Below are 22,459 nucleotides of genomic sequence, written 5' to 3'. Positions count from 1 at the left end.
GGACATCAGAAACACGTTCTGAAGTCTGGAAAAACCCGAAAACCGGCTTGGCCTCGGTCCCGAGGTTGCCGGATTCAGGACATTCTACCTGTACCCTCATGCATCAGGTTGTTGTCTTTGATTCCTCACAAATTCCTAGCCTCAGGCAAAGTGCCTAACTACTGAGTGGTAGAGACCATCGGAGCCTGCAACACATACCTGCTCAACAAATCTGGAACAGCCCTAGAAACAGGTTACCTATCTATTCTATTGACCGTCAACTAACTGCCTATTCATCTTACTCTTCTGAGCTGGAGTCTGTGTCTCACCAAACTGCTAACCACCCAACTTCCTTTTCTGGCTCCCATGTTAGCTGACATTGTTAACGGTTCTCTCTCCTCAGGTACTGTCCCCCTCTCCCTCAAATCTGACGTCATCAACCCTCTCCTCAAAAAACCAACCCTTGACCCCTCTGTCCTTGTAAACTACCGCCCCATCTCCAACCACCCTTTCCTCTCCAAAGTCCTTGAACATGTTGTCGCCTCCCAAATCCGTGCCCATCTTTCCATCAACTCCATGTTTGAATCCCGTCAATCAGGTTTCTGCCCCGCCACAGTACTGAAACGGCTCTCATCAAAGTCAGTCACAAATGACATCCTTTGTGACTGTGACAAAGGTAAACTATCCCTCCTCATCCTTCTTGACTTGTCTGCAGCCTTTGACACGGTTGACCACTCCATCCTTCTCCAATGCCTCTCCACCATTGTCCAGCTGGGTGGGACTGCACTCGCTTGGTTCCATTCTTATTTACCTAATCATAGCCAGAGAATCACCTGCAATGGTTTCTCTTCCTGCTCCCGCATCATTACCTCTGGTGTCCCCCAAGGATCAATCCTTGGGCCCCTCCTATTCCTCATCGACAAGCTGCCCCTTGGCAACATCATCTGAAAGCACAGTGTCAGTTTCTACATGTACGCTGATGACACCCAGCTCCACCTCACCACCACTTCTCTCGACCCATTCATGGTCTCTAAATTGTCAGACTGCTTGTCCGACATCCAGTTTTGGATGAGCAGAAATGTTCTCCAATTAACTATTGGGAAGATCGAAGCCATTGTTTTCGGTCTCCGCCACAAACTCTGTTCCCTAGCCACCGACTCCATCCCTCTCCCTAACATCTGTCTGAGACTGAACCACACTGTTCGCAACCTTGGTGTCATATTTGACCCTGAAATGAGCTTCCGACCACATATCCGCGGCATAACTAAGACCGTCTATTTCCACCTCCGTAATATCACCCGTCTCCGCACTTGCCTCAACTCATCCGCTGCTGAAACCCTCATCCATGCCTTTGTTACCTCTAGACTTTACTATTCCAACACACTCCTGGCTGGCCTCCCACATTCTACCCTCCATAAACTTGAGGTCATCCAACACTCTGTTGTCCTTGTCCTAACTCACACCAAGTCCCGTTCACCCATCACCCCTGTGCTCGCTGGCCTACATTGGCTCCCAATTAAGCAACGCCTCTATTTCAAAATTCTCATCCTGTTTTCAAATCCCTCCATGGCCTCAACCCTCCCTATTTCTGTAATCTTCTCCAGCCCCACAACCCCCCCCTCCGAGATATCTGCGCTCCTCTAATTCTGCCCTCGAGCATCCCTGATTATAATCGCGAAGGTGGCCGTGCCTTCTGTTGCCTAGACCCTAAGCTCTGGAATTCCCTGCCTAAACCTCTCCGCCTCTCTTTCCTCCTTTAAGATACTCCTTAAAACCTACCTCTTTCACCAAGCTTTTGGTCACCTGTCCCAATTTCTCCTTACTTGACTTGGTGTCAAATTTTTTGTCTTATAATACTCCTGTGAAGCGCCTTGGGATGTTTTACAAGTTAAAGGCACTATATAAATACAAGTTGTTGTTGTTGTTATGATAAATAATTTATGAGGATTCAGTTTATCTGTCCCTCTAAATATTCTCAGGCCTGCCTCGAGCACTCTTTTCTCCAACATACACATCAGACCAATCGTTGTATTTAAAAGTAATTCAAGCATGTGAAGTGCTTTGAAATGTTTTTGAGAGATATGATAAGACACTACATAAATCCAAGCTTTTCTTCCAATGTAACCATTTTGAGACTCCTTTGTCTCCTCATAGCTCAGGTAACCTAATCGCAGTCAGGTTAGTCACCCAGCTCTGTACCCTCTCCAAAGCCAGGATGTCCCTATTCACAACATTTAGCAACAGCATTTAACTCTAGAAAATAATTGAACATTTCAGCATTTAAATCAATTTAATTAAAAGACAAGCCAAAGATGACTTATATGGAATAATTAAATAAAGGAAAATCCTAAGGTGTTTTATAAGTATATTAAGGGCAAGAGGATAACTAGGGAAAGAGTAGGGCCCATTAGGGACCAAAGTGGCAATGTGTGTGTGGAGCCAGAAGATGTAGGTGGGGTTTTAAATGAATTTTTTGCATCTGTGTTCACTATGGAGAAGGACGATGTAGACATAGAAATCGGGCAGGGGGACTGTGATATACTTGAACATATTAGCATCGAGAGGGAGGAGGTACTAGTGGTTTTAGCAGGCTTAAAAGTGGATAAATCCCCAGGCCCGGACGAGATGTATCCCAGGCTGCTGTGTGAGGCAAAGGAGGAGATTGCAGGGGCTCTGACACAAATTTTCAGAACCTCTCTGGCCACAGGGGATGTGCCAGAGGACTGGAGAACAGCTAACGTAGTACCATTATTCAAGAAGGGTAGTAGGGATAAACCAGGGAATTACAGGCCAGTGAGCCTAACATCAGTGGTAGGGAAATTATTGGAAAAAATTCTGAGGGACAGAATTAGCCTCCACTTGGAGAGGCAAGGATTAATCAGGGATAGTCAGCATGGCTTTGTCAAGGGAAGATCATGTCTGACCAATTTGATTGAATTTTTCGAGGGGGTGACTAGGTGTGTGGATGAGGGTAGTGCAGTGGATGTGGTATACATGGATTTCAGTAAGGCTTTCGATAAAGTCCCGCATAGGAGACTGGTCAAGAAGGTAAGAGGCCATGGGATCCAGGGTGCCTTGGCACATTGGATCCAAAACTGGCTTAGTGGCAGAAGGCAGAGGGTGATGGTCGAAGGTTGTTTTTGTGACTGGAAGCCTGTGTCCAGTGGGGTACCGCAGGGATCAGTGTTGGGTCCCTTGCTGTTTGTGGTCTACATTAATGATTTGGATGCGAATGTAAAAGGTATGATCAGTAAGTTCGCAGATGACACGAAAATTGGTGGGGTGGTAAATAGCGAGGAGGGTAGCCTCAGCCTGCAGGATGATATAGATGGGTTGGTCAGATGGGCGAACAGTGGCAAATGGAATTTAACCCTGAAAAGTGTGAGGTGATGCATTTTGGAGGGACTAACAAGGCAAGGGAATACACAATGAATGGTAAGACCCTAGGAAAGACAGAGGATCAGAGGGACCTTGGTGTGCATGTACATAGATCCCTGAAGGCAGCAGAACAGGTGGATAAGGTGGTGAAAAAGGCATATGGGATACTTGCCTTCATTAGCCGAGGCATAGAATATAAGTGCAGGGAGGTTATGATGGAGCTGTACAAAACGCTGGTTAGGCCACAGCTGGAATACTGTGTGCAGTTCTGGTCGCCACACTATAGGAAGGATGTGATTGCTTTGGAGAGGGTGCAGAGGAGATTCACCAGGATGTTACCTGGGCTGGAGCGCTTCAGCTATGAAGAAAGACTGGACAGGCTGGGGTTGTTTTCCTTGGAGCAGAGAAGGCTGAGGGGGGGACCTGATTGAGGTGTACAAAATTATGAGGGGCATAGATAGGGTAGATAGAAAGGAACTTTTTCCCTTAGTAGAGGGGTCAATAACAAGGGGGCATAGATTCAAGGTAAGGGGCAGGAGGTTTAGAGGGGATTTGAGGAAGAACTTTTTCACCCAGAGGGTGGTTGGAATCTGGAACTCACTGCCTGAAAGGGTGGTAGAGGCAGGAACCCTCACAACATTCAAGAAGCATTTGGATGAGCACTTGAAATGCCATAGAATACAAGGCTACGGACCAAATGCTGGAAAATGGGATTAGATTAGACAGGGCTTGATGGCCGGCGCGGACGCGATGGGCCGAAGGGCCTCTTTCTGTGCTGTATGACTCTATTGTAGCATTGAGCTTAGAAGTACATTTTATTTTGTATTTATTTAAGTACTATAGTTTATAAATTGTCTCAAAATTTATAAATGTATGGTTTATAGTTCTATCTGTACAATGCTGAATGAGTCTTGGTTCAATGTGCCTTATAATAGTCTGAAAATGTATCCTTTTGTGTCAAGTGCTATCCAGACAATGATCTGATAGATAATTCATCTGGGTCTGGAGAGACGAGTAACCAATTGAGTAACTTAAAAGATCACAAGGGAATAAATCTCAAAATTCAAAGGCCAGTTTTGGAAATGTAATTGATTGCTGTGATTGACACTATCACCAACAAGTCAGGAAGAGAAAACAGTTAGACTTATAAGATTTTTGCCCTTCCTCCCAGAGATCATTTATTAAAAATTTGTTTATGGGATGTGGGCATTACTGGCAAGGCCAGCATTTATTGCCCATCCCTAATTGCCCATGAGGTGGTGGTAAGCCGTCTTCTTGAACCGCTGCAGTTCGTGTGGTGAAGGTACAGTGCTGTTCGGGAGGGAGTTCCAGAATTTTGACCCAGTGACAATGAAGGATCGTCGATATACTTCTAAGTCAGGGTGGTGTGTGACATGGAGGGGAACTTGGAGGTGGTGGTGTCCCATGCGTCTGCTGCCCTTGTCCTTCTAGGTGGAAGAGGTTGCGGGTTTGGGAGGTGCTGCCGAAGAAGCCTTGGTGAGTTGCTGCAGTGCATCTTGTAGATGGCACACACTGCAGCCACGGTATGCCGGTGGTGGAGGGAGTGAATGTTTAAGGTGGTGGATGGGGTGCCAATTAAGCGGGCTGCTTTGTACTGGATGGTGTCGAGCTTCTTGAGTGTTGTTGGAGCTGCACTCATCCAGGCAAGTAGAGAGTATTCCATCACACTGACTTGTGCCTTGTAGATGGTGGAAAGGCTTTGGGGAGTCAGGAGGTGAGACACTCGCCGCAGAATACCTAGTCTCTGACCTGCTCTTGTTGCCACAGTATTTATGTGGCTGGTCCAGTTAAGTTTCTGGTCAATGGTGACCCCCAGGATGTTGATGGTGGGGGATTCGGCGATGGTAATGCCATTGAATGTCAAGGGGCGGTGGTTAGATGCTCTCTTGTTGGAGATAATCATTAGCGCCACACAAGTGCCAGGCAATGTTACCTTTGGATGCAGGTGCATGCAGCACCTAAGGATTAGCAGTCCTGGCGCGGACACTGTGCCACCCTTACTTGCATTAAATGTTAAAATCTACTTACAGTTGTTCAATCAGCTGCTAATTAGTCAATGTGAAGGTAGCACAGGGTGTATGTCTGATGTTCTCTTCCTAGGAATGTACTTGACCTCTGCCTTGCACCTATCTCAGATTGCATATCTAATACCACCTTTTTTAGTTTACTTTATTTCAGATTATTCATGCCACTGTAACATTTTTTTAATCCTCCAAACCTACCTGTAAAAGGACCACTTAAGCAGAAATTGACGGGCAGCTTTGGGAAAACTAGGGCTCCCTTCATACGGTTTCAACACCTGTGTTACCACATTATCAAGCCAGGCAGCCCACTGCTCCAGGGTGCTCTGCTGCTGGAGAGTCATCTTGAAGTCATGTTCCAGTCTTTGTACTGTGCTGTCATCACACTGACACACCCAGGAAGCCTGCTCCTGTCAAAGCATAAGAAATACTGAGTTTGTATGTATTATTAGTCTAGTAGTAGCAAACAGCTAGGCACAGCTGTGTGGCACAGTTGGATGGGAAAAATGCTCAGCAGCTTGTGGTTGTAAATTTGATCGTCAAAAGAAGCCGCCTTCATACAGTCCATAAGGTTATTCAGGTATGCATGTCATACATGAGTTATAAGGTATTTGTAGTGACACATGGCATGAATGGGACCTGTATCTTTTAAAAATCTATTCTTGGAATGTGGGTGATACATATCAGGCTACATCTATTGCCCATCCCTAATTGCCTTCAGATGTTGGTGGTGGGCCTTTTCCTTGAACCTCTAATCCTTATGGCGATGGTGCTCCACAATAGTGTTAGGTAGGGAATTCAGGACTCAGCAGGAGTGGCGATATATGTCCAAGCCAAGATGGTGTGTGATTTGGAGGGGAATGTGGACGTGATGGTGTTCGTATGACATTGCTGATCTTGTCCTGCTCAGTGGTAGAGGTCTCAGGGAAGAGAGAAAGTGTTTAAGTAACTTGGTGCGTAGCTGCAGCGTATCCTGTAGATTGCACATACTGCAGCCAGTGTTCTGGTGATGTAGGGGTGAATAGTGACTTCAGTAGCTGATGAAGCAAATTGCTTTGTCGTGGATGACATTTAAACAGTTGCTGTAACTTTCCAAAATGCTAGACAAATTAATGCAGGCTCTTTGAACATTAACACAGCTGCTTCCTTCTCAAATAATGATTTCTCTGTTACAATACAAAAATAATTTTCATAGTGTACACTAGATGTGGAGGAGCTGGTAGTGATCAGGAATTGTTAACTTTTACTTGGTGTGTAGTCTGTACAATGAGTTTGTGTTTTGAGGACACTGATTAGCTAACTCAGCACAGACCAAGAAATGAATCAGCGACCTTCTGGTCTGTATGGCTGATTCCTGCATCAGGCAGTGTCTCTATCCACTAGTTTACTAGAAAGGGAAGCCTCCCCTTCACACTTGGTGGAAAAAAAAGTCTGTCATTTTCAATCAGGTTTCCATTCCTGTCACAGCACCGAAATGGCCCTAACCGAAGTCACAAATGACAACCTCTGTGATTGTGACCATGGTACATTATCCCTCCTTGTCCTCCTCAACCTGTCTTCAGCCTGAAACACGGTTGACCACACCATGTTCCTCTAACATCTCTCGTCCGTAGCCCAGTTTAGTGGGACTGCACTCGGTTGGTTCCATATTTTCCTATCTAATTAGGAACATAGGAACAGGAGTAGGTCATTGAGCCCCTCGAGCCTGTTCCGTCATTCAATGAGATCATGGCTGATCCGTGACCTAACTCCATATACCCACCTTTGGCCCATATCTCTTAATACCTTTGGTTAACAAAATTTGTAGCCACAACATCTGCAGCAATGGCTTCCTCCAATAATCTATCTTTGGCCCCCTTCTCTCCCTCATTTACATGCTGCCCCTCGGCGACGTCATCCGAAAACACGTCAGGTTCCACATGTACACTGACTATACCGAGGTCTTACCTCACCACCACCTCTCTCGACCTCTCCACTGCCTCTGATTTGTCATGCTTGTCCGACATCCAGTATTGGATGAGCAGAAATTTCCTTCAATTAAATATTGGGAAGACCAAAGCCTTGTGTTCAGTCCCCGCCACAAACTCTGTTCCCTGGCCACTGACACCATCCCTCTCCCCATGCCACTGTCTGAGGCTGAACCAGACTGTTCACAACCTTGGCAGCCTATTTGACCCTGAACTGAGCTGCCAACCCCATATCCGCACCATCACCAAGACTGCCTACTTCCATCTCCGTAACATCATCAGCCTCTGCCCTGCCTCAGCTCATCTGCTGCTGAAACCCTCATCCATGCTTTTGTTACCTCTAGACTCGACTATTTCCATGCTCTCCTGGCCAGTCTCCCATCTTGCACCCTCCAGACCTACCTGCTCCCGGTCTGACAACGGCTTGATTTTAAAATTGACAGCCTTGTTTTCAAATCCCTCCATGGCCTTGCTCCTCCCTATCTCTGTAATCTCATTCAGTCCCACAACCCTCTGTGATATCTGCGCTCCTCTAATTCTGGCCTCTTGCGCATCCCCGATTTCAATCGCTCCACCATTGGTGGCCATGCCTTCAGCTGCAAGCTCTGGAATTCCCTCCCTAAACCTCTCCGCCTCTCTTTCGTTCCTTGAGATGCTCCTTAAAACCTACCATCTGCCCCAATTTCTCCTTATGTGGCTCGATGTCAAATTTTGTTTTTTAAAACGCTTCTGTGAAGTGCCTTGGGACGTTTTGCTACGTTAGAGACACTATAAATATACAAGTTGTTGTTGTATTTTTTTGGAATTTGATTATTCTAAACTTTCTGCTGTGTGAAAAGTCAGCAAGAGTGCCTTGAGATGGTGTAAATAATAACTACACTACAGTACCTCCATTGCTAACAGTAGTGGTTGCATCTTCTGAGGCAGCTCCAGAATTGCTCAATCTTCGCAAAGCATGCTTCTGGTTGGGAATGAGGATGTGCCCACAACTGAGGTCATTAGAGTGTCCTCAGAAGTCTCTTTACAGGCGATAACCTTAATACATTTAAAAAATGCTTCAAGGAAATTTCAAGAATAGTGCTACTTCCCAACATTAAAAGGGGGAGTACTCAAAACAAAAAACAGACTTTCCTTTTCCTTTAAGGAGTAATTCTGTTTCATTTAGGGTTAACTTACCAAACAACCTAATAAATGTTTGACCTAAGTTTAAGCATACAAAAAATAAAAATAGATTTTGCAGCACTCCTGATTTTCTAGTCATTAACATTAATCTCCAGAAAAGCAGCAGTGCCATGAACTGGGTGTGCTGACCTCCATGGCTGATTCTCTGATCTATGCTTCCGTCAAGCTGGAGTTAACTTACAGAACAGCAGTGTGGTGAATGTGGTCTTAGCTAAAGCATTAAAAAAAAGTAGATTCCTGCTTAAACACTAAACACAAGAGTACATTTTGTAAGGTGAGGCACCCAGATGAGGCGCCTTGATTGTCAGGATCGCTAATTGGAGAATCAGGTGCAGAGGTCACCGTGCCTGCTTTGTGGTGCTCCCTGTTTCCTGCTAATTAATTTTAATGACAGGGAAACTGGAAGTGCCATGATCTGGATTTGCTGACCTCCACACCCAATTCATTGATCTGAAGTTCCTCACTAGGTGTGAAACCTCACAAGCTTTACCTTAGAGAGATTTCTTGATGCCAAAGCAGAAAGAGGACAAGTAAGGGTCTGTGTAAGTGATGAACATGATTTATAAACAATGAGGCAAGTTAGACAAATTTAATTACCGTTTCTCTTTTCTACTTTCTTGTACCACTAGCTCTATACATCAAACATTGACATTAAGAACTTCATTATTCACAATGGTAAAAGGTTCAAAAATTACAAGACATAATTCAAAAATTAGGAAATTAAGAATAAAACAGGAATTCAGGCAGAACTATTTCACAGAAAGGGGAAATAGACACGTTCTGTAAGATTTACCACTTGAATTATGCCACTTGCTGATTCCTGCTACTTCTGGGGTTTTTCACCAGAAGTGAGGGCAGACTTTAAATACACTGGTCAAGTGTTTCTGCTTTGGGCGCAATCGGCAATCCGGGCACAAATTGCGCTTGTTTACAGAATTGAATTTTTTGCCCAAGTTTCCACTCAAACTCATTTGATATTGCTGATCGTAAAATTTTCCATGAACAAGCGCAATTGGGCAGCATTATAGAATGTAATTTTTTTTTGCATTAAAAAATATTGCTTGATACATTTATGAGTGATAACCTGGTGCAGTTTTATTAATAAAGCTGAAACTGGGTTTATCACAAAAAAATAAGCATTTTTAATCAGAGTGTTTACCCACCGCCTGTGACTAACCTGATTTTAAATAATTGAAAATGACTTTAAAAAACTATACAGAACCACTTACTAGTTTTATTGATGTACAATAGTCAGTTTGAGTAAATTAAATATTTTTTAATATTTAAAAGCTTTCAAAAGGTGCATATTAGAGTCCTTGAGCCTAAAAAAAAGCTTACTTTTAAGAGCCTCCTCAAAGGGCTGCAAACAGGCGCAATTAGTGGAAATTCACCATGGTGATTAATTCGATCCGAGGGCATGGCTAGTTTCATGGGTGTAGCTGGCTTCCAGCGTGATGTTTTTTAAACTAACGCAAAAGATCACAGAAACTCGATTTGTGTTAGACGTAATTTGCGCTTGAAATTCCTTGATCTTTTGCGTGACCACTCTACGCCATGTTTCCATTATTGGCACTATAGAAACACTGGGCTGAATCTTATCTCCGAAAAATGGGTGGGTTGGGGTCGAGTCAGAGTTTAAAATTTAAAAAATCTGAAACAGGAACCCAACCCGCCTCGAACCCACCATGTCCGGTTGTAACAGAGGTGGGACAAGGGGCAGGCGACCAATCCACTCACAGGTGCTGGGTTGGTCATTTAAACTGCGTGCCTTCATTTTAACAGTGATTCTACTTTTAACCACAGGCAGCCGGGTTTCCCAGGCCTCAAGAAACCCGACAAGTGAAAGGAAGCGAGAAGGGCTAAATCTATGAGGCAAGTGCCTTCACAGCACTACTTGTGGGCCAGGAGGAGCAGGAGTGCTTCCTCCGGGCTCAACAAGCTAGCCAATAAACCCCTCACTGCGATCTGCCTGTTCCCCACCCAACCATCGGACTTCCCCGACAACCATCTGCTCCCCCCTCCCGACCATCATCTGACCCCGCAACCCCTTCCCACGCGATCGGAAGCCCCTGCAACCACCCCCCCCCGACCCCAACGTGATCGGAAACCCCGCCCCGAGACCTACCTGCTCTCAGCCCAGCTGCGACCTTGTGTCGCATAAGAGATTAGCGTGTAAAGTTAAGGCACATGGGATTGGGGGCAAGGTATTGACTTGGATAGAAAACTGGTTGGCAGACAGAAAGCAAAGAGTTGGAATAAACAGGTCTTTTTCCGAGTGGCAGGCAGTAACTAGTGGGGTACCGCAGGGATCAGTCCTCGGACCCCAGCTATTCAGAATATATATTAATGATCTAGATAAGGGAACTAGATGTAATTACTCCAAATTTGCAGACGACACAAAGCTTGGGTGGGCGTGTGTGCTGTAAGGAGGATGCCGAGAAACTCCAGGATGATTTGGACAGGTTGGCTGATTGGGCAGAAGCATGGCAGATGCAATATCACGTGGATAAATGTGAGGTTATCCACTTTGGTGGCAAAAACAGGAAGGCAGATTATTATCTGAATGGCAATAGATTGGGAGAAGGGGCAGTGCAACGAGACCTGGGTGTCCTTGTGCACCAGTTGCTGAAGGTAAGCATGCAGGTGCGCAGGCGGTTAAGAAGGCAAATGGTATGTTGGCCTTCGTAGCGAGAGGGTTTGAGTACAGGAACAAGGATGTCTTGCTGCAGTTGTACAGGGCCTTGGTGAGACCACATCTTGAGTATTGTGTGCAGTTTTGGTCGCCTTATCTGAGGAAGGATGTTCTTGCCATGGAAGGAGTTCAGCGAAGATTCTCCAGGCTGATACCTGGGATGGCAGGAATGACGTATGAGGAGAGATTGGGTCGATTGGGCTTGTACTCGCTGGAGTTTAGAAGAATGAGAGGGGATCTCATTGAAACTTATAAAATGCTGACAGGACTGGACAGACTAGATGCAGGAAGGATGTTCCCGATGGTCGGGGAGTCCAGAACCAGGGGTCATAGTCTAAGGATAAGGGGTAGGCCATTTAGGACAGAAATGAGGAGGAATTTCTTCACCCAGAGAGTGGTGAACCTGTGGAATTCTCTACCACAGAAGGCAGTAGAGGCCAATTTATTAAATATATTCAAGAAGGGGTTAGATATATTTCTTAAGGCTAAAGGGATCAAGTGGTATGGGGAGAAAGCGGGGACTGGGTACTGAATTTGGATGATCAGCCATGATCACATTGAATGGCGGAGCAGGCTCGAGGGGCCGAATGGCCTACTCCTGCTCCTATCTTCTATGTTTCTATGATTTCCTGCCCGACAGGCCTTTAGCCTGTTCATCAGGCTGGCTGTGAGCAGGAAACCTATAGAAAAAAATGTAAAGACGCCCTGCAGTTATAAACTGCAGGGCATTCGGGAAACCCGTACTTTCACGTTTCCTGACCTCAAAACAGCACCCCGGCTGGAATGTGCCTCTGAGCTAAAATCCAGGCCATTGAATGGTATTAAGGTCAGTATGTCATCTCACCATCATCTCAACGACTGAATCACTTAAAGGGAGATCAACTCATTCCACCCACAATTTTTTACTTTTTTGACACAATAGGTCCCTCTTCCCACTCTGCTGTTACAAGCAACCGAGTCCTGAAGCAGCTATATTCCACCTCCCACCAGGGTGAGCTCTCCTGCACAGATAGGAATACCACCGGAAGTCCACCTAATAAATGCAAATTAGGCTGACCCTTAATTTGTTGGGGTCAGCAATTCAGGTGGACGGAAGCCTGCCTCACCCCCGCCACAAACTTGGTCATTGAGTGAGTCACTGGGGAAAGCCTTTGAAGCAAATAGTATAAGTGGGCTCAAGAGACAACTAGATGAGCTCTGGAAATAAATGAAGGGATTTGGCAAGAAGGTAGGTTGAGATCACTCAAAAAAGAGGCAGGTTTGATTGGTCAGCTGGCTTTTGCTGCTTGCCAAAGCTCCCTACATTCTTATAAATTGATAAGTGCTGTCAAATAAAGTTATGTCGCTAAGAGCCAACCATCTACCTCATGTTTGTATTCTTCTCTATTTTAAACTTTTCAAGCTCAGCCAGTGAGATTGCTAAAACTTTGATCACTCGTGACATTTTTTGCAATTGTTATTTGATGATGGAGGCAGGGTTAGCAAGGAAGCTTTAATTACCACACATACTCAACACTATTAACTATAGTTGACATAACATTGTATGGTCCTGAAGCTTACCTGGACATTGGCGAAGTCTACACGATTGAGGTCACTGAGCATCTGGTTAATTTGAGATGTGTTTTGCAGCACAGCTCGAGCAGCTTGAGCTAAATGATTGAGGGACGTATATCTACGCAGTGTCTGAGCAAAGGCACTTACAGCTCCAACCTATCAGAAAGCAAGTATAAATATGAAGAAAGCTATAGCAACAAGGACTTGAAATTATGATAGGGTTTCGTGTACCTTTGAAATATTCTTCTGTCCCAGCTCCCCCCTGCCTGATAACACAATGGGGATAATTTTCATCCTGTATGCAGGTTAATACATGTGTCTAATGTAATTTTTAGTGCATTTATATTGTACACATTAAGAATGCTCCATCCCAACCCTGAATTTCCCTTATTTTGTACAGCCAGCTGAATTTTAAAAAAAATCACAGACTGTGCCACTGTTTTGTTTGGTCTTGACTGAGCACCAAGGCACTAAACTGTGAAGGAATAGCCATGATTCAGAGAAATACACGATACTATGAACAGATTTCTAATATTATTAATAAAAGATATACTGGGTTTAAAAGACACAAGTCTCAGCAGAAAGGCTGTAAACAGAAATACAGGCTTCTGAGAAAAGATCAGTTGATAACAAAGTTGTAAACGAGCTTTGAAATGGGAATTAGTTAAATTCTAAAACAATGAAAGATTGAAGCAAACCATTGGTGGTTCTGAAAGGTCTACGGTTTGCAACGAACACAATGGGAAGACCCAATTTAGGTGTTACAAGCTGACACGATAAAACAGAAATACAAACATAAAAAGAGACATGTGCCTTTGAAAACATTACATCAAGTAAAGAAACCTGCTGGTCAAATAGTTTTATGTTAAACTTGGATGACAGGAAACACTATTAAATATGCAACCAATTGAGATAGCTAGAAAACAAGTAAACACACAGTTAAAGTGGTTTTGATTTACATATCACAGAATCACAGAATCTACAGTGCAGATAGAGGCCATTTCGGCCCATCGAGCCTGCACCGACACATATCCCACCCTATCCCGTAACCCCACGTATTTAATCCCCTAACACTAAGGGTCAATTTATCATAGCCAAATCAACCTAACCTGCACATCTTTGGTATAGTAAAAACCATACCAACAAGACTTTGAAGGTATAACTTCAATAGATGACACCAAGCAATTGCATTGTGTTTGTATTAAACTTGAAGTAGAACGGAGTCAAAGGGCTAGATTTTCATGGCGCCGTCAGGCGGGGTTTCAGGCATGTGGGGGGGAAAATCCCAAATTTGGGGGTCCCGACACCATCCCGCCCAATGTAATTTTCAGGGGCGGCAGGTACCCGCCCCACACTGGGACCCGCCGAAACCAGGCGGGAAGGGATTAGTGCCAATTAACAGGTAGTTAACAGGCAGTTTTTAGCCTAATCCCTATTTTGAGGGGTTTCGTGTGGGTTTCCCGACGGCTCCAAACCACGCCAGGTTAGAGCAGGTGGGCCGTCGGGTTGAAGGAGTTGGAGGGGTCGCGATGTTGGCGCTCAGGTGAGTGATGGGTGCATGAGTGTAAAGGTAAGTGTGTTTGGTGTGTCTAAAGTGTGTAAAGAACTTTTACTTACCTGTACTTACCTTCACAGCCTTTCTTCCTGTAGCCATCGGGAGCACATCACTCAGCCGGTACTTAAAGCTGAACGGCTGCGATCTGTCAAAAGTGACAGCCTTCAGCTTTGAGTGCCGGTAAGAGTTCTAACTGAGTCTGTGCAGAATGACTCATGTCAGAACTCAGACTGTCAGTGTTTGACAGCTTCAAACAGCTGTGAAACACTGATATTTCATCTGTCAAAAACTCTTGACAGATGAAATTGCAGTCTGTGACATCACCTGTTGTCGGGTGGCCCTTAATTGGCCTACTGAGCCCGCTGGGCGGGCTTAACAAGGTCAATCAAGGAAAAATCGTGTGGATTGGCCGGACGTCGAAGTAGGCAGGTCAAAAACCCGAAAGGGGAAGTCCCGCCTTCTTCCCGACAGGTTCGGGAAAATCTACCCCAAAATGTCTGCTAAAAAGCAGTTAAGCCAATATTAAGAAATGAATGAAGAATCTTCGGTAAGAATGACATCAAACAAAAACCATAGCTGTCATTGTTTTTATGATAGTTTTTGGAACACCTAAAAGTAGAGAAATAATTATGCATGCAATAGTTGAATTGATAGTAATATAGAAAGCATTCAAACAGAGGGATCGATAAAGGCAATTAGCTGACATCAGCAGAGAACATCAAAGAAGAAACCAATGCCAAAAGGGTATAAAAATAAGACCCTTTTAACAAAGTCAGAACATGCTGAATGGGCAGGGCGATTCTCAACTTTCCAGAGGCATCTCTGTAAGTTTTTAACGATGAGTCTCGGGTATATCAAAGTGATTGATTTTTGGTGGAGGTTCTGGATTTAGAAATAAGTAAGAAATAAGAAAGATAACGAAGTAAAGATTTGAGAATAAGGATCTCTGAGAAATAAGAAATGTAAGCTAATTGTACATTGAATTGTTAATGTTGCGACTGATTCAACAGATGTTAACTGAATGCCGGCTCTTAAATAAAACTATATATTTTTAGAATTGTCTCAAAGAGTGAATCTGTATAGACTCGCGAACCCACAAATTCTGTACGCTCTTTTGTAAGGAGTTGCAGAAATCTGGGGGATATTCCGGACCCTCATAATATCCAGAAGGTTACAGTCTAGTTCAACATATTAAATGTACTATCGGAGGATGGTAACATCTTTAGTTGTTCCTTTCCTTTAGGGAGAGATAGCCTGAACCTTTAGACCCATTTAAGCATCTTATGGAATTCGGCTATCTCTAACTTAAGTTGAAAGTGAACGTCTGGGGAATACGCCTGATCTGGAATAGCCCAAAAGGGCTAGGACTGTAATTAACCCTTCAAAACAATATCTGAAATTTTTAAACTAAAGAGTGGATTCTAGTAAAATCTAGGACTGGAAACCAGCACGAGAACAGGACAAAAAATGAAAACTGAAAGAGGAGGAATGAATACCCAAAGCCATCCATTCCTCTCATTCTTATTCATGTATTGATTCAGCATTATAATCCTAACCTCCAACAGTCAATAGCAAACATTTTGCATACAGATGGGACCATTCAGCCATGACTTTACATCCATATTAATGTGTTTAGCTTGGAAAATGAAAATGAACCGCAATAGCTCTGAACCACAATTACTCAGCTTCATGTGCAGTACAGTCAGTAGTGATGTGTTGCTGTGAAGTAACACCAGGTGAGCAGTAAGCACAACAGTTTAAACTCTATCACTCGAATAAAGTGAGCAATGGGGACATACACTGCCTAGAAACACAAATACCACATTAGAACACAATCCCTCTATGGTATAACAAGGAGTTACTCCACAGCATTCAATGTAGAAAGAAAATACTAGGAACTAAAGTCCAGTCGCCTTATAACCAAGGTAATAGTCCAGCAAAAAATATTAAACTGTGCCCCACCTGCCATTGTCAGATGGATGTAAAAAATCTCATCGCACTACTCAAAGACGACCAGGGAGTTCTTCTGCTGTTCTGGCCAACATTCCTCCCCACCAAAAACCTCCGCCAAACACCACCGACGCCACGCCCCCGCCCAACACCACCACCAAAACCCTCCCCCAAACACCACCGACCATCCCACCAAAACCCTCCCCCAACCACCGACCAGCCCCCCACCAAAACCCTCCCCCAAACACCGACCACCCCCCCACCAAAACCCTCCCCTAAACACCACCGACCACCCCACCACCAACACCACCACCAAAAACGTCCAATAATCACCACCATCAAACCACCCCTCCACCCAAACACCACCACCAAAAACCTCCCCCCCAAAAACGTACCCCAAACATGGTCAAACCTCCTCCTCCAAAACACCACCACCAAAAACCTCCCCTAAACACAATCAAAACACCTCCCCCAAACATTACCAACACCCCCCCCCAAGACGACCAACTCACCCACCCAAAAACCACTAAAAACCTTCCTCAGACACCGCCCCCAAAAACCTTCCGCAGATACCACCACCAAAAACCTTCCTCAGACAATACCACCAAAAACCTTCCTCAGACACCACCACCAAAAACCTTCCTCAGACACCACCCCAAAAACCTTCCTCAGGTACCACCACCAAAAACCTTCCTCAGACACCACCACCAAAAACCTTCCTCAGACACCACCACCAAAAACCTTCCTCAGACACCACCACCAAAAACTTTCCTCAGATACCACCACCAAAAACCTTCCTCAGACACCACCCCAAAAACCTTCCTCAGGTACCACCACCAAAAACCTTCCTCAGGTACCACCACCTGGGGATAGTCAGAGTGTGAAAGGCTTAGAGGGTGCAGAATTCTTAAAGTGCATCCAGGAGAGCTTTTTGAGCCAACATGTAGAAAGTCCTACAAGAGAGGGGGCGGTACTGGACCTAATTCTAGGGAATGTAGCCGGGCAAGTGGTGGAAGTGTCAGTAGGAGAGCATTTTGGCGACAGTGACCATAATTCGGTGAGATTTAAGGTGGTCATGGAAAAAGACAAAGACGGCCCGGAAATAAGGGTTCTAAATTGGGGAAAGGCCGATTTTAATGTGATAAGGCAGGATCTGGCCAAAGTGGACTGGGAGCAGCTACTTATAGGAAAATCCACATCAAAGCAGTGGGAGACTTTCAGAAGGGAAATAGAGAGAGTACAACGCCAACATGTTCCTGTAAAGGTCAAGGGTGGGATCAACAAGCAAAGGGAACCTTGGATGACAAGGGATATACAAAAATGCATTAGGAAAAAAAGGGGGGCTTTTGGCAGTTACAAAAGACTAAAGACGGAGGAAGCCCTAGAGGAGTATAAAAAGTGCAGGGGCATACTTAAAAAAGAAATTAGGAGGGCGAGGAGGGGCCATGAAATAACACTGGCGAGCAAAATAAAGGAAAACCCTAGGATGTTTTATAAGTATATTAAGGGCAAGAGGATAACCAGGGAAAGGGTAGGGCCCATTAGGGACCAAAGTGGCAATCTGTGTGTAGAGCCAGATTATGTAGGCGGCGTTTTAAATGAATTTTTTGCATCTGTGTTCACTATGGAGAAAGACGATGTAGACATAGAAATCGGGCAAGGGGACTGTGACATACTTGAACATATTAGCATCGAGAGGGAGGAGGTACTAGCGGTTTTAGCAGGCCAAAAAGTGGCTAAATCCCCAGGCCCGGACGAGATGTATCCCAGGCTGTTGTGTGAGGCAAAGGAGGAGATTGCAGGGGCCCTGACACAAATTTTCAGAACCTCTCTGGCCACAGGGGATGTACCAGAGGACTGGAGAACAGCTAACGTAGTACCATTATTCAAGAAGGGTAGCAGGGATAAACCAGGGAATTACAGGCCAGTGAGCCTAACATCTGTGGTAGGGAAGTTATTGGAAAAAATTCTGAGGGACAAAATTAGTCTCCACTTGGAGAGGCAAGGATTAATTGGGGATAGTCAGCATGGCTTTGTCAAGGGTAAATCATGTCTGACCAATCTGATTGAATTTTTCGAGGGGGTGACTAGGTGTGTGGATGAGGGAAATGCTGTGGATGTGGTTTACATGGATTTCAGTAAAGCTTTTGACAAAGTCCCGCATAGGAGACTGGTCAAGAAGGTAAGAGCCCATGGGATCCAGGGTGCCTTGGCGCGTTGGATCCTAAACTGGCTGAGTGGCAGGAGGCAGAGGGTGATGGTCGAAGGTTGCTTTTGTGACTGGAAGCCTGTGTCCAGTGGGGTACCTCAGGGATCGGTGCTGGGACCCTTGCTGTTTGTGATCTACATAAATGATTTGGATGAGAATGTAAAAGGTATGATCAGTAAGTTTGCAGATGACACGAAAATTGGTGGGGTGGTAAATTGCGAGGAGGAAAGCCTCAGGCTACAGGACGATATAAACGGGTTGGTCAGATGGGCGGAAAAGTGGCAAATGGAATTTAACCCTGAAAAGTGCGAGGTGATGCATTTTGGACAGACAAATAAGGCAAGGGAATACACAATGAGTGGTAGGACCCTAGGAAGTACAGAGGGTCAGAGGGACCTTGGTGTACATGTACATAGATCCCTGAAGGCAGCGGAACAGGTAGATAAGGTGGTTAAAAAGGCATATGGGATACTTGCCTTCATTAGCCGAGGCATAGAATATAAGAGCAGGGAGGTTATGATGGAGCTGTACAAAACGCTGGTGAGGCCACAGCTGGAGTACTGTGTGCAGTTCTGGTCGCCTTACTATAGGAAGGATGTGATTGCTTTGGAGAGGGTGCAGAGAAGATTCACCAGGATGTTACCTGGGATGGAGCGCCTCAGCTATGAAGAAAGACTAAACAGGCTGGGGTTGTTTTCCTTGGAGCAAAGAAGGCTGAGGGGGGACCTGATTGAGGTGTACAAAATGATGAGGGGCATAGATAGGGTAGATAAAGAGGAACTTTTCCCCTTAGTAGGGGGGGTCAATAACAAGGGGGCATAGATTCAAGGTAAGGGGCAGGAGGTTTAGAGGGGATTTGAGGAGGAACTTTTTCACCCAGAGGGTGGTTGGAATCTGGAACTCACTGCCTGAAAGGGTGGTCGAGGCAGGAACCCTCATAACATTCAAGAAGCATTTGGATGAGCACTTGAAATGCCATTGCATACAAGGCTATGGACCAAATGCTGGAAAATGGGATTAGACTGGACAGGGATTGGTGGTCGGCGCAGACACGATGGGCCGAAGGGCCTCTTTCTGTGCTGTATAACTCTATGACTCTATGACACCAAAAACCTTCCTCAGGTACCACCACCAAAAACCTTCCTCAGACACCACCACCAAAAACCTTCCTCAGGTACCACCACCAAAAACCTTCCTCAGACACCACCCCAAAAACCTTCCTCAGGTACCACCCCAAAAACCTTCCTCAGACACCACCACCAAAAAACTTCCTCAAATACCACCAAAAACCTTCCTGACAATACCACCAAAAACCTTCCTCAGATACCACCACCAAAAACAGATTTATCTGGTCATTCATTTGTTTACTATTGTGGGACTAAGCTGTGTGCAAATTGGCTGCTGCATTTGCCTACACAACAAGTGACTAAAAGTAATCCATTCACGAGTCATCTTGTGGGCTGAAAGGTGCAAAATAAATGCAAGTTCTTTATTTCTGTTTTCTAGTAACTACTTGCTAGATATGTGATGTGATGTGATATCATGACAGGGTATCATTTAGTTAATGGGAAAAACTGAACGTCAGTTTCTAAAAAATTTAGGCAAAAAAAGTAATCATCAGTCTCTAGCCTGCAGCAGGCATTAATAATTATCAATGATCTGGTTTCATGTAAATCACTAGTTATTAGGAATTTCTAAATTTGCTGACTAACATCAACAAAATCAATGTCACCAAAAAAACTAGGCTCATCGGTTGCCATAAAATGTAGTGGATTAGTTGCACAGATGTAAAATGTGCACGTGATTTTAGCCCAGATTCTCCACTGCTTACCTCTTGTAGTGGCATATAAATCAGATGGGTACTTCACTCAAATATTCATTTTGGGGCAGAAACATCTATACATCATTTCTCAACATTCAAGCATGCAGGATGTTGTTTGTAACAGTGTTACTATGGAATCAGCTGTGGCAGTAGTTGATTTAGAAGGTAGCAGTAAATACATTGAATCTGTTATATTTCAGTCACTTGGCCATTTTTGTTATTTCATTTCCTGCTGACACTTGGGTTTTCATGGACTTCTGCATTATTTGTTTGTTTTTGTTTTGTCCCAGCACTATTACTGGTGCCAATGGGTTTCCGAATAGAAATTCCCCCATCTGACGTGTTTTGAAAGAGGGCTAGAAGGACGTACAGAGGGATGCCAAGATGCCGAGATGTGCTCGGTTCTCACCGGTGGGGCCCTCAAACCCATATCTGCAGATCTCACTTCAGCCGACATTAGTGCATGCAAAGACTCCTCTTTCCAAAGGATGCCTCAGCACGGGGCCTCAACTATTCACTATTATATTAATGACTTAGATAACATAATAGCGAGCCATATATTCAAGTTTGCCGATGATACAAAGATAGGTGGCATAGTAAGTACTGTAGACGGGAGCATAAAATTACAAAGAGACATTTATAGGATAAGTGAGTGGGCAAAATTGTGGCAGATGGATTTTGACGGAGGTAAGTGCGAGACTAACCATTTTGGACCTAAGAAAGATAGATTCGAGTATTTTTTAAATGGTGAAAAGCTGGGAACAGTGGAGGCCCAAAGAGATTTTGGGGTCCATGTACACAGGTCACTAAAATGTAGTGGTCAGGTACAAAAAAAAAATCAAAAACTCTAATAGAATGTTAGCCTTTATATCTAGAGGGCTAGAATATAAAGGAGAAGTTGTTTTGTTACAACTATACAAAGCCCTGGTTAGACCACATCTGGAGTACTGTGTACAGTTCTGGGCACGGTACCTTAGAAAGGGTATACTGGCCTTGGAAGGAGTGCAGTGCAGATTCACCAGAATGTTACCAGGCTCCAAGGGTTAAATTATGAGGAGAGATTATATAAAGTAGGTTTGTATTCCCTAGAATATAGACAGTTAACGGGTGATTTGACTGAAGCTCTTATGATTTTGAAAGGAATTAATAGGGTAGAGAGAAACTTTTTCCACTGGTGGGGAGTCTATGACAAGGGGAGATAACCTTAAAATCAGAGCCAGGCCATTCAGAAAAACGGACGGTAGAAGTGTGGAATTCTCTACCACAAAAAGTAGTTGATGCTAGCTCAATTAATAATTTTAAATCTGAGATCAATAGAATTTTGCTAGCCAAGGGTATTAAGAGATATGGAGCTAAGGCAGGTGGATGGAGTTAGGATACAGATCAGCCATAATCTCATCAAATGGTGGAACATGCTCGAGGGGCTGAATGGCCTACTCCTGGAGTCATAACGGCACAGAAGGAGACCATTCGGCCCATCGAGTCCGTGCTGGCTCTCTGCAGAGCAATCGAGTCAGTCCCATTCCCCCACTCTATTCCTGTAGCCCTGCAAGTTTATTTCCCTCAAGTGCCTATCCAGTCTCCCCTTGAAAACATTGAGTGTGTCCGCTTCCACCACTTCCATCGGCAGCGAGTTCCAGGTCCTCACCACTCACTGCGTAAAAAGTTTTTCCTCACGTTCCCCCCTGTATCGCTTGCCCAAAACCTTAAATCTGTGTCCCCTAGTCCTTGTACCATCAACTAGTGGGAACAACCTTTCCCCATCTAGCCTATCCAAACCCGTCATACTCTTGTACACCTCTATCAAATCACCCCTCAACCTCCTTTGCTCTAATGAAAACAAATCCAGCTTCTCCAACCTGTCCTTGGACCTAAGATTCCCCATTCACGGAACCATTGTGATAAATCTCCTCTGCACCCTCTCAAGGGCCTTCCCATCCTTCTTAAAGTGTGGTGACCAGAACTGGACACAATACTCCAGTTGTGGCCTAACCAGCGCTTTATAAAGATTCAGCTTAACTTCTTTACTTTTGTACTCAATACCTCTATTTATGAAACTCAAGATCCCATATGCTTTGCTAACCACTCTCTCAATATGTCCTGCCACCTTCAGGGACCTATGCACATTA

General features: G+C 44.6%; 1 protein-coding gene across 1 annotated transcript in view; it reads right to left on the bottom strand.

The window, feature by feature from the left end:
• LOC147124242 (transcription factor RFX3-like) overlaps window positions 1–22,459 on the bottom strand; it is a 157,978-nt gene that overhangs the window by 32,372 nt on the left and 103,147 nt on the right. Inside the window, exons 11-12 of the mRNA XM_085984118.1 lie at window positions 12,801–12,950; window positions 5,601–5,809 (exon numbers count right to left, since the gene is read on the bottom strand). Of these exons, the coding sequence (XP_085840244.1) occupies window positions 5,601–5,809; window positions 12,801–12,950 (359 nt within the window). The remainder of the gene's footprint in view (window positions 1–5,600; window positions 5,810–12,800; window positions 12,951–22,459) is intronic.

Source organism: Somniosus microcephalus, chromosome 1, assembly GCF_052327205.1.
Source record: "Somniosus microcephalus isolate GS21.2 chromosome 1, FLI_Smic_1.0, whole genome shotgun sequence".
NCBI classification, from domain to species: Eukaryota; Metazoa; Chordata; class Chondrichthyes; order Squaliformes; family Somniosidae; genus Somniosus; species Somniosus microcephalus.
This window is presented reverse-complemented; position numbering and strand designations above follow the sequence as displayed.